Raw genomic sequence first — 13023 nt, forward strand, 5'->3', positions numbered from 1 at the left:
ATATTTTGTATGATATTCCAGTTATGAAATAAAGAGTGACACAGATTCAGTTTTGGTCGCAGTGAGGGCGTCTACTGAAATGGTGGTATAAGCCAGGATGTGGCATTTCTTCGCTTTTACAGACTGAGCAAATTCGAAATTTTAGTTGAGAAAACTTTGCTAAGATTCCAATGATATTGAGTTTTCATCAAGGAAAGATCGGTCAGTTACTTCTGCTAGTTCATTTTAATGACGCTGAAGGAGAGTGATGGATGTCACTCGAAACGTCCGGAAAATAAATCTCCGAATTCTTATCCAGTTGTAGAATTTGAAATATCTTTATATATTGTTGAACTGGATGTCTAACCTTCACAAACGCATGAAGGGAAGGTTTGAATAATCTCCGAGCAGATGTAAGGATCCAGCTGGTGTCTCAGTGTTTGTCTCGTCATATTTACTATGTATTTCTCGTAGTGTGGCTTTTTGTAATGTTACAAAAACACGCGTAAATCACTAACACTGAGCTGGCTCCTTACATCTGCTTGGAGCTTACGGGTTGAATGGCATCGCATGGAATGGAATGTGCCGACATTTTCAGCAGTCTGAATGCTTGGCGGATTTAGGCTTTTTCAAATAGCACCTCTTCCACTTTATGCTGGTAAATCAATCGCAAAATGTATGCTAAATCTAACTTGTTCTGATATTATGGAATATCGGGTCTGTGATGAGATCTACACGAGTTTTATTTCTGTCTGAAAACGTCTGTCTGAAATATTTGAATTCAAAATTCAGTGGCTTCTTCAAAATTGTATAAAGATCGAGCTTACTTCTTTTGTATACGTAGAAGGGACTGTTTAAAACAAATGTATTTCCATCATATTTCACGAACAGTATCTACAAGTTCCTTCGCACACAGGTAATAGGGTATGTTATGTGGCAAAACTGTCAGTATATATAGATATATCTCATGTGTACACGTATTGTGACATACTGCTGAAGCGGGTATCTCACTGGACTGCGCCTAATCACGGCAAATTATTGGGGCAGCTTTGCTAACTTTCCCTTGCCAATTTATCCATGTGAACGTGACCTCCATACACAAAATGGCCGCGCCCAGAATGTCACGTTTTCAGTGTCGGCTCCAAATCAGATACAAGATAACCTTTCTAGAAATCGTAGGGCTGCAGCTGAATAAAACAAGAACTCTGTAGAATGATTAAGATTCATCAAAAAGTGAATTGCATTGATTACACCGCTTTGCGCCATTTTGCCATCTGCGAATTATGTTAGCTTCTTAAAAGAGTCGCAATTTCACGCCACTGATTAGCGCGATTTGAAACCATTTTGCGACATACCAGCCTTAGTCAGCGTCTTGCCTTAGGATGTCAATGAGAGTTGTGCGCCGTCTTCATGGGTTCCGTTTTCCTTAACTGTGTTGTTTGTAGATTGGTAATGTCGTACTGGGCATAGCATGCCATTGGGAGGCCATGATACTTCAGGTTTCAAGGGCTGCAGTTGTACGGTGCGTAAGTTTGACAGTTATACCTCCAATGCAACTACTCACAACTCCCAGTTTTAAAAAGAATACAAAAGCACGTCAGATAGATGTCTATAATGACCACGTGTTTATTTCTCATAGCATAACCTGTTACAACTGGTAAGAAACTGACATTATTATTGTGTTAGTCTGCGGCATTTCTAATTTACGTTACAGCTAAAATCCGAGAACATATCAGAACGTTAACTTTGCAATGAAGAATCAAAGTGTGCATCATAAAGCCCACAAACTATACAACAAAGTCTTTAGGTCGCATCTTCATCTCTGTGCGCTTGAGGCTGTGGTTTCCTCTCCATGGCAGCCAGGTGACTCCCCTCCCCAGGTTCCCCGAGCCTTGGTACAGTCCGTTCAGGTTAGTCTGGACACAGCCTGGGTAATACCACCAGCCTCCTCTGTACAGGGGGAGGCAGGGCAGGCAAGAAAATGGTTTAACATGAGGATACAAAAGTAGTTGGTTATTATTTGTATTCTCCACATTCAATGTTATTCTTTCATAGAAACTTGTATCCCTTGAAACCCTTGAAACTTGGAACCATTGGGCACTAGACTACTTGTGAATTGCTATTTGCCTTGCTCCGTTTATCAAACAAAAAACAACAAACAAGGCAACAAACTTAAAAACAAAGTTAAAATTTCCAACCATGTCCTTCCAGTGGAGTACCCCTATGTCTGCTTTCTTTGGTAAAAGTTGATGTATTCGTTTCAGTACTTTGTCAAATCTGAGATCAGACATGTGAAGAAATCATTTACTGCTGGTACTTGTCGGACAAATTAACTCAATTTCGGTTTGCAACTTTCACGCGTAAGAAAAGGTAAATCAGAAAACCCTTAACGTTACCAAAACCATAAATTCAGTGATTTCACAATAAACAAGAGTTCCACGACCTGATATCTCCATGAACAATTCTATACATGCAAATGACTTGCACATTTGCATAATATATGCTTGGTCATAAACACCTTTTCTAACTTACACATGTTGCAATATTGACAGGTGTTTTTGTATTGATTATGCAAATCAGGAATTTATTTGCATAATTGGTATCTGTTGTTGCTCCACTTTCCATGAACTACATATGTTACATGTATTTGAGTCTGATAATGGAAAACACTGCAAATATAGATTTTCCTCATTAGCTATGCAAATTAAGTCACAATTAGCATAATTTGCACTTCTTTATGTATATCTCTGTCTAAGCTATTTGCATACTAAGTATCATATTGACAGTCCTATAATTTTCCAATTAGATTAGATATGGTGTTTTGCATTAACTATGCAAATTAAGAATTTATTTGCATAATTGGTATCTGTTGATGATCAACTTTCCATAAACTACATACGTTACATGTAATTGAGTCTGATAATGGAAAACACTGCAAATATAGATTTTCCTCATTAGCTTTGCAAATTAAGTCCCGATTAGCATAATTTGCACTTCATTGTGTATATCTTTATCTAAGCTACCTGCATACTAAATATCATGGAAATCCGTTGTTCCTTTGTTCAGTTATTCTCCTGAGAAGATTTTCCCAAAAAGGCGCCTGCAGTTCCAGAGGAAGCTGCTAGGGGGCCCAAACCTACACCACTTTTTTATTACATCACAAGCTATCTACCACCCAAAAATCAAGACCACAACACGTCCAGGTCAAAAGATACGAAAATTGAAGGTCTGCTGCAGTACCAAGGTCACATACCAGGGGGCCCAAAATCAACCTTGAACTTCGGCTTCACAACACCTGCCCACATACCAAATATCATCGTAATCCATCAAGAGGTTCCCTAGTTATGCTGACTACAGAAGTGCGGAAACACACAGACAGACAGACAGACAAACAAACAAACACACACACAGACACACCCAAAACAATATCTCCATTTTTCATGGAGATAATAAAATCTGAGAAAACATGCTCAGAGATACTTTGGAACACTATATATTCACATATCTCGCTCAATGTGAATCCTTTCAAAAGCTTTAGACTGAAATGGTTTAGATTAGATGATGATTGTCGGTAGAACCTACCTGTACCCTTCAGCACAATTGATGGCCGCATTCCCGTCATTATCCCTGTCCTTTGTGCTGAAGAACTGTTGGTCATGTTTGTCCAGAGCGTCCCCTGCAGAACCGTTATATCCGGATACACGCAGTCTGTACTTCTCCTCTGCACTTCCGATCTAAAACAAGGCAGCAGACAATTCTATTTTGTTAGATATTGTTGAAGACATGGATCATACTAAGAGGAAGACTACAGATATAAGCTCCAAATGAGTACCCCTAAAGACCTGTGTGCGAGTAGTCATGAGTCAGCTTGCCTGTCTACAAAATTGGACTAAAGCCTCCACTGACTTCCAATCCTCCAAGTATCCTATTACACAATTTCTGCCTTACATCCTGACAGGCTGTCACTTTTAAATATTCAAATAATATTTGACACACAACAAAACAAACAAACAAACAAACAGACAGACAAAGAAAGACACAAACACGCGAACTGATTACAATCCGTTGTTCCGGAGGCAATGATGTTCCTCAGTAAGAGACATCACCTGGAATGATGAGTACTGTGCGAACGCCTTCAGTCCTTCCTGGTCCTCCAGCTGCACATACAGGAGGTAGTCCCGCCCGGCGGTCAGCTGGTGCAGCCGGTCATTTCCCAGCCAGTACTCTGCAGTCGGCTGCCCAAAACCTGCCCTGTACTCATCCCAGCTTCTACAAAATATATAGGAAACATCCATGTAAGAGCCCGGCTTGTCTGACCATGTGTAGCACTCCCCAAACTAATTAGGATTTTCATGAAGATTTCAGATTTCCTTAATCGTCTTGGAAAGAATCTGAGACAACGAGCAACATTTGTGATTATTTAAAGATTTGTGAATTTCATAATTTAAAAGTAATTGTGAATTTCTCGCTAATTCTGTCTATGTGGGAACAACTTAATTTGCACCTGCGCCGAGCAACCTCCCCATTCTACCCGCTGCGGGACCAACCTTCCATTCCTGCCAGTGTCTGCTTGCACTATATCCCGCATTACATCCTGTCAAGTCACAATATGCAATCAACTATCGACACACGCCAGGACAAACCAACACACGCACGGACCGAAAACAACCCCGTTTTCATAGGCCGCGGAAGAGGGACATGAGTCCCTGTGTCTTTTAGAACTCACCGGAAGAAGTTTTCTCCACCGCTCATCCTCCTCTGCATGACAGTCCAGCCTCCCCCTGCTGTAGTCATGTCACAGAACACGCGCACATCCTCACCATCAACAACAACACTGTAGACTCCATCAGCACTGGACTCATCCTGTCTCTTCACATCGGAACAATCTGTCAACAACAACAACAACAACAACACTGTAGACTCCATCAGCACTGGACTCATCCTGTCTCTTCACATCGGAACAATCTGTCACAAAACAACATCAACACTGTAGACTCCATCAGCACTGAACTCATCCTGTCTCTTCACATCCGAACAATCTGTCAAAAACAACATCAACAACACTGTAGACTCCATCAACACTGGACTCATCCTGTCTCTTCACATCGAAACAATCTGTCAACAACAACAACAACACTGTAGACTCCATCAGCACTGGACTCATCCTGTCTCTTCACATCGGAACAATCTGTCAACAAGACAACATCACTGTAAACTCCATCAGCGCTGAACTCATCCTGTCTCTTCACATCGGAACAATCTGTCAACAACAACAACAACACTGTAGACTCCATCAACACTGGACTCATCCTGTCTCTTCACATCAGAACAATCTGTCAACAACAACAACAACACTGTCAACTCCATCAGCACTGAACTCATCCTGTCTCTTCACATCGGAACAATCTGTCAACAACAACAACAACACTGTAGACTCCATCAGCTCTGGACTCATCCTGTCTCTTCCATCGAAACAATCTGTCAACAACAACAACAACACTGTCAACTCCATCAGCACTGGACTCATCCTGTCTCTTCACATCGGAACAATCTGTCAACAACAACAACAACACTGTAGACTCCATCAACACTGGACTCATCTTGTCTCTTCACATCGGAACAATCTGTCAAAAACAACATCAACACTGTAGACTCCATTAGCACTGAACTCATCCTGTCTCTTCACATCGGAACAATCTGTCAACAACAACAACAACAACACTGTAGACTCCATCAGCACCGGACTCATCCTGTCTCTTCACATCGGAACAATCTGTCAACAAGACAACATCACTGTCAACTCCATCAGCGCTGAACTCATCCTGTCTCTTCACATCGGAACAATCTGTCAACAACAACAACAACACTGTAGACTCCATCAACACTGGACTCATCCTGTCTCTTCACATCAGAACAATCTGTCAACAACAACAACAACACTGTCAACTCCATCAGCACTGAACTCATCCTGTCTCTTCACATCGGAACAATCTGTCAACAACAACAGCAACAACAACACTGTAGACTCCATCAGCACTGGACTCATCCTGTCTCTTCACATCAGAACAATCTGTCAACAACAACAACAACACTGTAGACTCCATCAGCACTGAACTCATCCTGTCTCTTCACATCGGAACAATCTGTCAACAACAATAACAACACTGTAGACTCCATCAACACTGGACTCATCCTGTCTCTTCCATCGAAACAATCTGTCAACAACAACAACAACACTGTCAACTCCATCAACACTGGACTCATCCTGTCTCTTCACATCGGAACAATCTGTCAACAACAACAACAACAACAACAACAACACTGTAGACTCCATCAGCACTGAACTCATCCTGTCTCTTCACATCAGAACAATCTGTCAACAACAACAACAACACTGTAGACTCCATCAACACTGGACTCATCCTGTCTCTTCACATCGGAACAATCTGTCAACAACAACAACAACACTGTCAACTCCATCAACACTGGACTCATCCTGTCTCTTCCATCGAAACAATCTGTCACAAAACAACAACAACACTGTCAACTCCATCAACACTGGACTCATCCTGTCTCTTCACATCGGAACAATCTGTCAACAAGACAACAACACTGTAAACTCCATCAGCGCTGAACTCATCCTGTCTCTTCACATCGGAACAATCTGTCAACAACAACAACAACACTGTAGACTCCATCAACACTGGACTCATCCTGTCTCTTCACATCAGAACAATCTGTCAACAACAACAACAACACTGTCAACTCCATCAGCACTGAACTCATCCTGTCTCTTCACATCGGAACAATCTGTCAACAACAACAACAACACTGTAGACTCCATCAGCACTGGACTCATCCTGTCTCTTCACATCAGAACAATCTGTCAGCAACAACAACAACACTGTAGACTCCGTCAGCACTGAACTCATCCTGTCTCTTCACATCGGAACAATCTGTCAACAACAACAACAACACTGTAGACTCCATCAGCACTGGACTCATCCTGTCTCTTCCATCGAAACAATCTGTCAACAACAACAACAACACTGTCAACTCCATCAACACTGGACTCATCCTGTCTCTTCACATCGGAACAATCTGTCAACAACAACAACAATAACAACAACACTGTAGACTCCATCAGCACTGAACTCATCCTGTCTCTTCACATCAGAACAATCTGTCAACAACAACAACAACACTGTAGACTCCATCAGCACTGGACTCATCCTGTCTCTTCACATCGAAACAATCTGTCAACAACAACAACAACACTGTCAACTCCATCAACACTGGACTCATCCTGTCTCTTCACATCGGAACAATCTGTCAACAACAACAACAATAACAAGAACACTGTAGACTCCATCAGCACTGAACTCATCCTGTCTCTTCACATCAGAACAATCTGTCAACAACAACAACAACACTGTAGACTCCATCAGCACTGAACTCATCCTGTCTCTTCACATCAGAACAATCTGTCAACAACAACAACAACACTGTCAACTCCATCAACACTAGACTCATCTTGTCTCTTCCATCGAAACAATCTGTCACAAAACAACAACAACACTGTCAACTCCATCAGCACTGAACTCATCCTGTCTCTTCACATCGGAACAATCTGTCAACAACAACAACAACACTGTCAACTCCATCAGCACTGAACTCATCCTGTCTCTTCACATCGGAACAATCTGTCAACAACAACAACAACAACAACAACACTGTAGACTCCATCAGCACTGGACTCATCCTGTCTCTTCACATCAGAACAATCTGTCAACAACAACAACAACAACACTGTAGACTCCATCAACACTGGACTCATCCTGTCTCTTCCATCGAAACAATCTGTCACAAAACAACACCAACACTGTAGACTCCATCAACACTGGACTCATCCTGTCTCTACACATCGGAACAATCTGTCAACAACAACAACAACACTGTCAACTCCATCAGCACTGAACTCATCCTGTCTCTTCACATCGGAACAATCTGTCAACAACAACAACAACAACAACACTGTAGACTCCATCAACACTGGACTCATCCTGTCTCTTCCATCGAAACAATCTGTCACAAAACAACAACAACACTGTCAACTCCATCAGCACTGGACTCATACTGTCTCTTCACATCGGAACAATCTGTCAACAACAACAACAACACTGTAGACTCCATCAACACTGGACTCATCCTGTCTCTTCCATCGAAACAATCTGTCACAAAACAACAACAACACTGTCAACTCCATCAGCACTGGACTCATCCTGTCTCTTCACATCGGAACAATCTGTCAACAACAACAACAACACTGTAGACTCCATCAACATTGGACTCATCCTGTCTCTTCCATCGAAACAATCTGTCACAAAACAACAACAACACTGTAGACTCCATCAGCACTGGACTCATCCTGTCTCTTCCATCGAAACAATCTGTCACAAAACAACAACAACACTGTAGACTCCATCAACACTGGACTCATCCTGTCTCTACACATCGGAACAATCTGTCAACAACAACAACAACACTGTCAACTCCATCAGCACTGAACTCATCCTGTCTCTTCACATCGGAACAATCTGTCAACAACAACAACAACAACACTGTAGACTCCATCAAGACTGGACTCATCCTGTCTCTTCCATCGAAACAATCTGTCAACAACAACAACAACACTGTAGACTCCATCAGCACTGGACTCATCCTGTCTCTTCACATCGGAACAATCTGTCAACAACAACAACAACACTGTAGACTCCATCAACACTGGACTCATCCTGTCTCTTCCATCGAAACAATCTGTCACAAAACAACAACAACACTGTCAACTCCATCAGCACTGGACTCATCCTGTCTCTTCACATCGGAACAATCTGTCAACAACAACAACAACACTGTAGACTCAATCAACACTGGACTCATCCTGTCTCTTCCATCGAAACAATCGGTCACAAAACAACAACAACACTGTCAACTCCATCAGCACTGGACTCATCCTGTCTCTTCACATCGGAACAATCTGTCAACAACAACAACAACACTGTAGACTCCATCAGCACTGAACTCATCCTGTCTCTTCACATCGGAACAATCTGTCAACAACAACAACAACACTGTAGACTCCATCAACACTGGACTCATACTGTCGTGAGTTCGTGAGTGAGTGTGAGTGAGTTCGTGAGTGAGCGAATAAGAGAAAGAGTGAGTGAGTGAATGAATGAATGAATACGTGGTGAGTGATTCAGTGAATTAATGAATGAATGAATGAGTGCGTTTGTAAATGAATGAAGGAATGAATGAGCGGGTGGGTGAGTGACCGAGTAAGCTACTGAGTGAGTGAATGAGTGAATGGGTGAATGATTGAATGGGTGAGTGAGTGAGTGAGGTAGGGATGGAGTGAGTGAGTAAGTAAATGAATGAATGAATGAGTGTGTGAATATTTTACGTTTATTAATAACAAACCGTTGGGTTTACCTCTCGGCTGGTCAGTAGCACCCTGCCCAGCGTCCACCCCGTCTGTCCGGCCCACACCCGGTCCATCCAGGCGGGACAGCCCTCCGGCCTCCAGACTGGACATTGTAGGACAAGTGTTATCAAGGATAATGGCTCAGCCGTATAATGAGGTCAAAATAGGTCTCAAATCTATTATCATCTAAAGCTACAATGGAACACACAATAAAATTAGCTGAAGGCACAACAGTTTACTGTTAATTGATCCCCAAAAGACATCTTCAATGCAGACTTCTTCACTTCAATATGCTCTCTTATCATGGCACAGATTTGCGGGGAGAAGCTTACAGAACATGCATACTCTAAACCTATTAAAAAAAAATGTCCGAATGAGGAATACGTTTTTAGATGCTTGGTGAGCGCTGATGTTTTTCAGATATTGTTAGCATTGTTAGCTAGATACATTCTATGGTTATCTTCACGGCATCTGCTAGAGTGTCTTGAATCAGATGTTAACATATTTTTTTCAAATGCCAATTTGGTATACCACAAGTGGGACTTTTGAAAAAAAGATATTCTGAGTATAAAATTAGTACAGACGGTTTATTCTGTTTGTTTGTTCAAGGTACTTAAAACATGTATTATCTATTACGCTTACTTCAGCAACAATTTCTTCATTTGCTCCAAACTTTCTTGAAGTTGTTCATACTGAGGCTCGCTGTCGGTAAAGAGTCTCTGGAGCCGGCCCATGTCCTCCAGAATGCCCCCCACCTTGGAGTCATGTTCTGTAGCAGCTTGTCCCGACGCCTTCCTTCCCTCAATCTGTGGTTGTCAATGGTGAAATGACAGTTAGGTAACGGTGCTGGTATGTGAGTGAAATGTCCACCTAGCTACATGTACAGGTACTGCACTGTAAGGTCATGTTGATTTGATTATATGGATAACATCCCCTGCGAACCCCGAAACTGATGCAACAATAGATTAAAACCGGAAGGTTTCCTGCAGTACCCTAGAAAACCGCCAGAAGGCAAGTACTCAAACTTGACCTTCATTGTGTCAACACCTACATACCAAGTATCTTACAGATTAATTTATAGCTTCTTTAGTTATGCTGCTACAAAAACATAATCATCTTGGTAAAAGTGATAAGTTAAGAGCATTAGTTGTCACTCGAGCATTAGTTGTTGTATTTTTGTCCATTCTGACACAAAGACTTTTCAGCGATATCTGATAACTTACTGAATTTCAGTGTGTATTTATTTTCTCTTTACTATGTTTTGATGCCTGATATTATTGTTGTTACAAATAGACAATAAACCCACAATTTACGCACCCAAATAACCTAAAAAAATGATTATCATTGCTTCTTCTTGTTGTCACGACTGGTAGAATTATGTATCTCTTATTATTGAATGTAAAATGTATTGAAACACGTTACCTGTATCTTGTGTTCATTTTCCAACATGGTAGTATCCACCATGCCGTGTTCCTTCACCGCCTGTATTTTCTGCTGTCGTTTCTGTGACTCCTCCGCGAGTTTGCGGAAGTCCTGTGCTCGGTCCGCGCATGCCGGGGAGTCTGTCGCTGATACCGTCAGCCGCTGATCACAGTCAGCAGCACACCGAGAAATCACCGCTACAAACACCAACAGGACTCCCAGTTTCTCTGCCGCCATTTTTGATCAGCTTTTGATAGTCCAGCGGTGGTCAAGTATCCTCGTGGCTACTGAAATTGTTCGTCCCTTTCGAATTTGAAAACTTAGGATTTCTTTGACTACTTAGGGATATAGACTCAAGGTGAGAAAAGTTGAGTTCTACGTCTCCGAACTTTAGAAAAAATCAACCATACCAGGAAAATGAAAAGGGGTGCTAATCAATTTGGGAGCTGTATTAGGGAGACAATAGGTGTTAATTTAATGTGCAAAGTAGTGTTGGCGGCTGGCAAGCGTTAAATCCGATTGGCTTAATCCTCAAACATAACAAAGCTCACAAAAAGTTTGTATCAGAAATATCAGGTGATCATTTAAACAGCCGCAAACACACCCATACTCAGAGAGTTTGCGTATAGTCTGTGTACCAGTATCAATGGCAAACGTGTGTCCGAATAAAGGCCTCTCTTCTCTCTCCTTCTATATTGTATGGTAGGGTGGCTTCTTTAAGAGCGCTATGATTGCTGGCGTTCAGGCTACCTCCGCTAGTCGGCGTTGTTGTATCAAGCGGTGTTCAGTTCCATGGATCAGTTCTCATGAGAAGAGTGCGTCTGCTATTACAGGGGACGACTTTGCGGCTGTACAAGGTCCAAATGATCTGTACGGAAGACGAGACAAACGTTCATATCTTATGATATGACCAACCCCAGTAAAATCAACTCATATTCATCCGAATAATCAGAAAAGAAAAATAACAACAACAGAAATACCTGTTTGCCGCTTGATGACATTCTCAGCCTCAAATCTGCATTTGTACACAAAATAGTGCGACGTCCATATCACCTTTAGGGTCAGAATCCATTTGTTTGTGTTGAATCGGCTTTTGGACAAATGTTTGTTCCTCTATCAGCTGTTTGCTTCCTCAGCATGTGGGACGATAACGAGGACAGGACGGGCGGACTCTGATCAGCCCCTGTTCCAGGGACAAGGAGAATCACACAATAGACGTGTCAATCAGGTCAATGAACCTGTCGATGGAAAAATACAGGGACAACTCGCTCATGCAGGATTCTTGCCCAAACCGCAATTTTTACTTCTCTAGAAACTGAGGAGACTAACTCATGATCTTCGTTGCAAAACTGCAAAACTGTATTCGATTACTTTCCCGAAAGGTTTGAACTGAAAAAGCACTGATTTTCATAATATGTTTCATAATCTGTAACAGTAATCATTATTCATATCAATGCCGTTTGTCAGTATTGGAAAAAACTGGATACATATCAACATATCCATTGTAATCGACGATCTAGTGCTGTATGTAAAACAACTCTCTCGAAATAGGTTTTGGAATGTCAGACCTCCTGAAATATTTCTGTGTATTGTGGTAGTACAACATGTAAATAAACTCACCATTACATCACATATTCTTACATAAAAATCCGTTCATTTAGTGTCCTCCAAAGCTTCCGAAAAAAAAACACACCCCTACATTTCGGAACCAGCTGTTAGGAGGCCGAAACCTGCACTAATTTTTCCCAGAGTCAAAAGCTAAATGTGTCCCTGAAAAATGACCACGGCAATGCTAGAACAGAAAATAAAAAAACGGGAATTTCCGCTGCAGTACCAAAAAAGCTTCAAAGAGAGAGGGGGGAAAGAAACAAAGAAATAAACGGGCAAATATATACGCTTATGGTATGGTACAGTTTGAGTAAATCTACAGTACAGAAGAACACTCCATTACAAGAATTACTGAATTCATAGCCAGTGTCACACGGAAAACAACAACAGCACATTATGATGCCCCCGATATCACTGAGAAAACATGCTGTATGTAAATTTGCACGACGCCCAAGGTTTTTATCCAGAGTGACGGTAAACAAATAAGTGTCGTTTGATCTTTAACCACCTCGTGATACAAGCCTGCCCCC

At 41.6% G+C, this 13023-nt stretch overlaps 1 protein-coding gene across 3 annotated transcripts in view; it reads right to left on the reverse strand.

Annotated features, from left to right (window-relative positions):
* Positions 1-12031, reverse strand: part of LOC136424924 (microfibril-associated glycoprotein 4-like) — a 41652-nt gene extending 29621 nt beyond the window's left edge. The window contains exons 1-8 of one of the 3 annotated variants that reach the window (XM_066413574.1): positions 11866-12031; positions 10886-11753; positions 10106-10269; positions 9460-9566; positions 4706-4865; positions 4086-4248; positions 3562-3713; positions 1605-1929 (exon numbers count right to left, since the gene is read on the reverse strand). In XM_066413574.1, the coding sequence (XP_066269671.1) occupies positions 1767-1929; positions 3562-3713; positions 4086-4248; positions 4706-4865; positions 9460-9566; positions 10106-10269; positions 10886-11122 (1146 nt within the window). In that variant the 5' untranslated portion in view covers positions 11123-11753; positions 11866-12031 and the 3' untranslated portion in view covers positions 1605-1766. Of the gene's footprint in view, positions 1-1604; positions 1930-3561; positions 3714-4085; positions 4249-4705; positions 4866-9459; positions 9567-10105; positions 10270-10885; positions 11754-11865 lie in introns of those variants that run through there. The other 2 variants (XM_066413573.1, XM_066413575.1) reach the window with 2 other exon arrangements.
* Positions 12032-13023: the final 992 nt, after the last annotated feature.

The sequence above is a fragment of the Branchiostoma lanceolatum genome, chromosome 19 (genome assembly GCF_035083965.1).
Source record: "Branchiostoma lanceolatum isolate klBraLanc5 chromosome 19, klBraLanc5.hap2, whole genome shotgun sequence".
Classification (NCBI taxonomy): domain Eukaryota; kingdom Metazoa; phylum Chordata; class Leptocardii; order Amphioxiformes; family Branchiostomatidae; genus Branchiostoma; species Branchiostoma lanceolatum.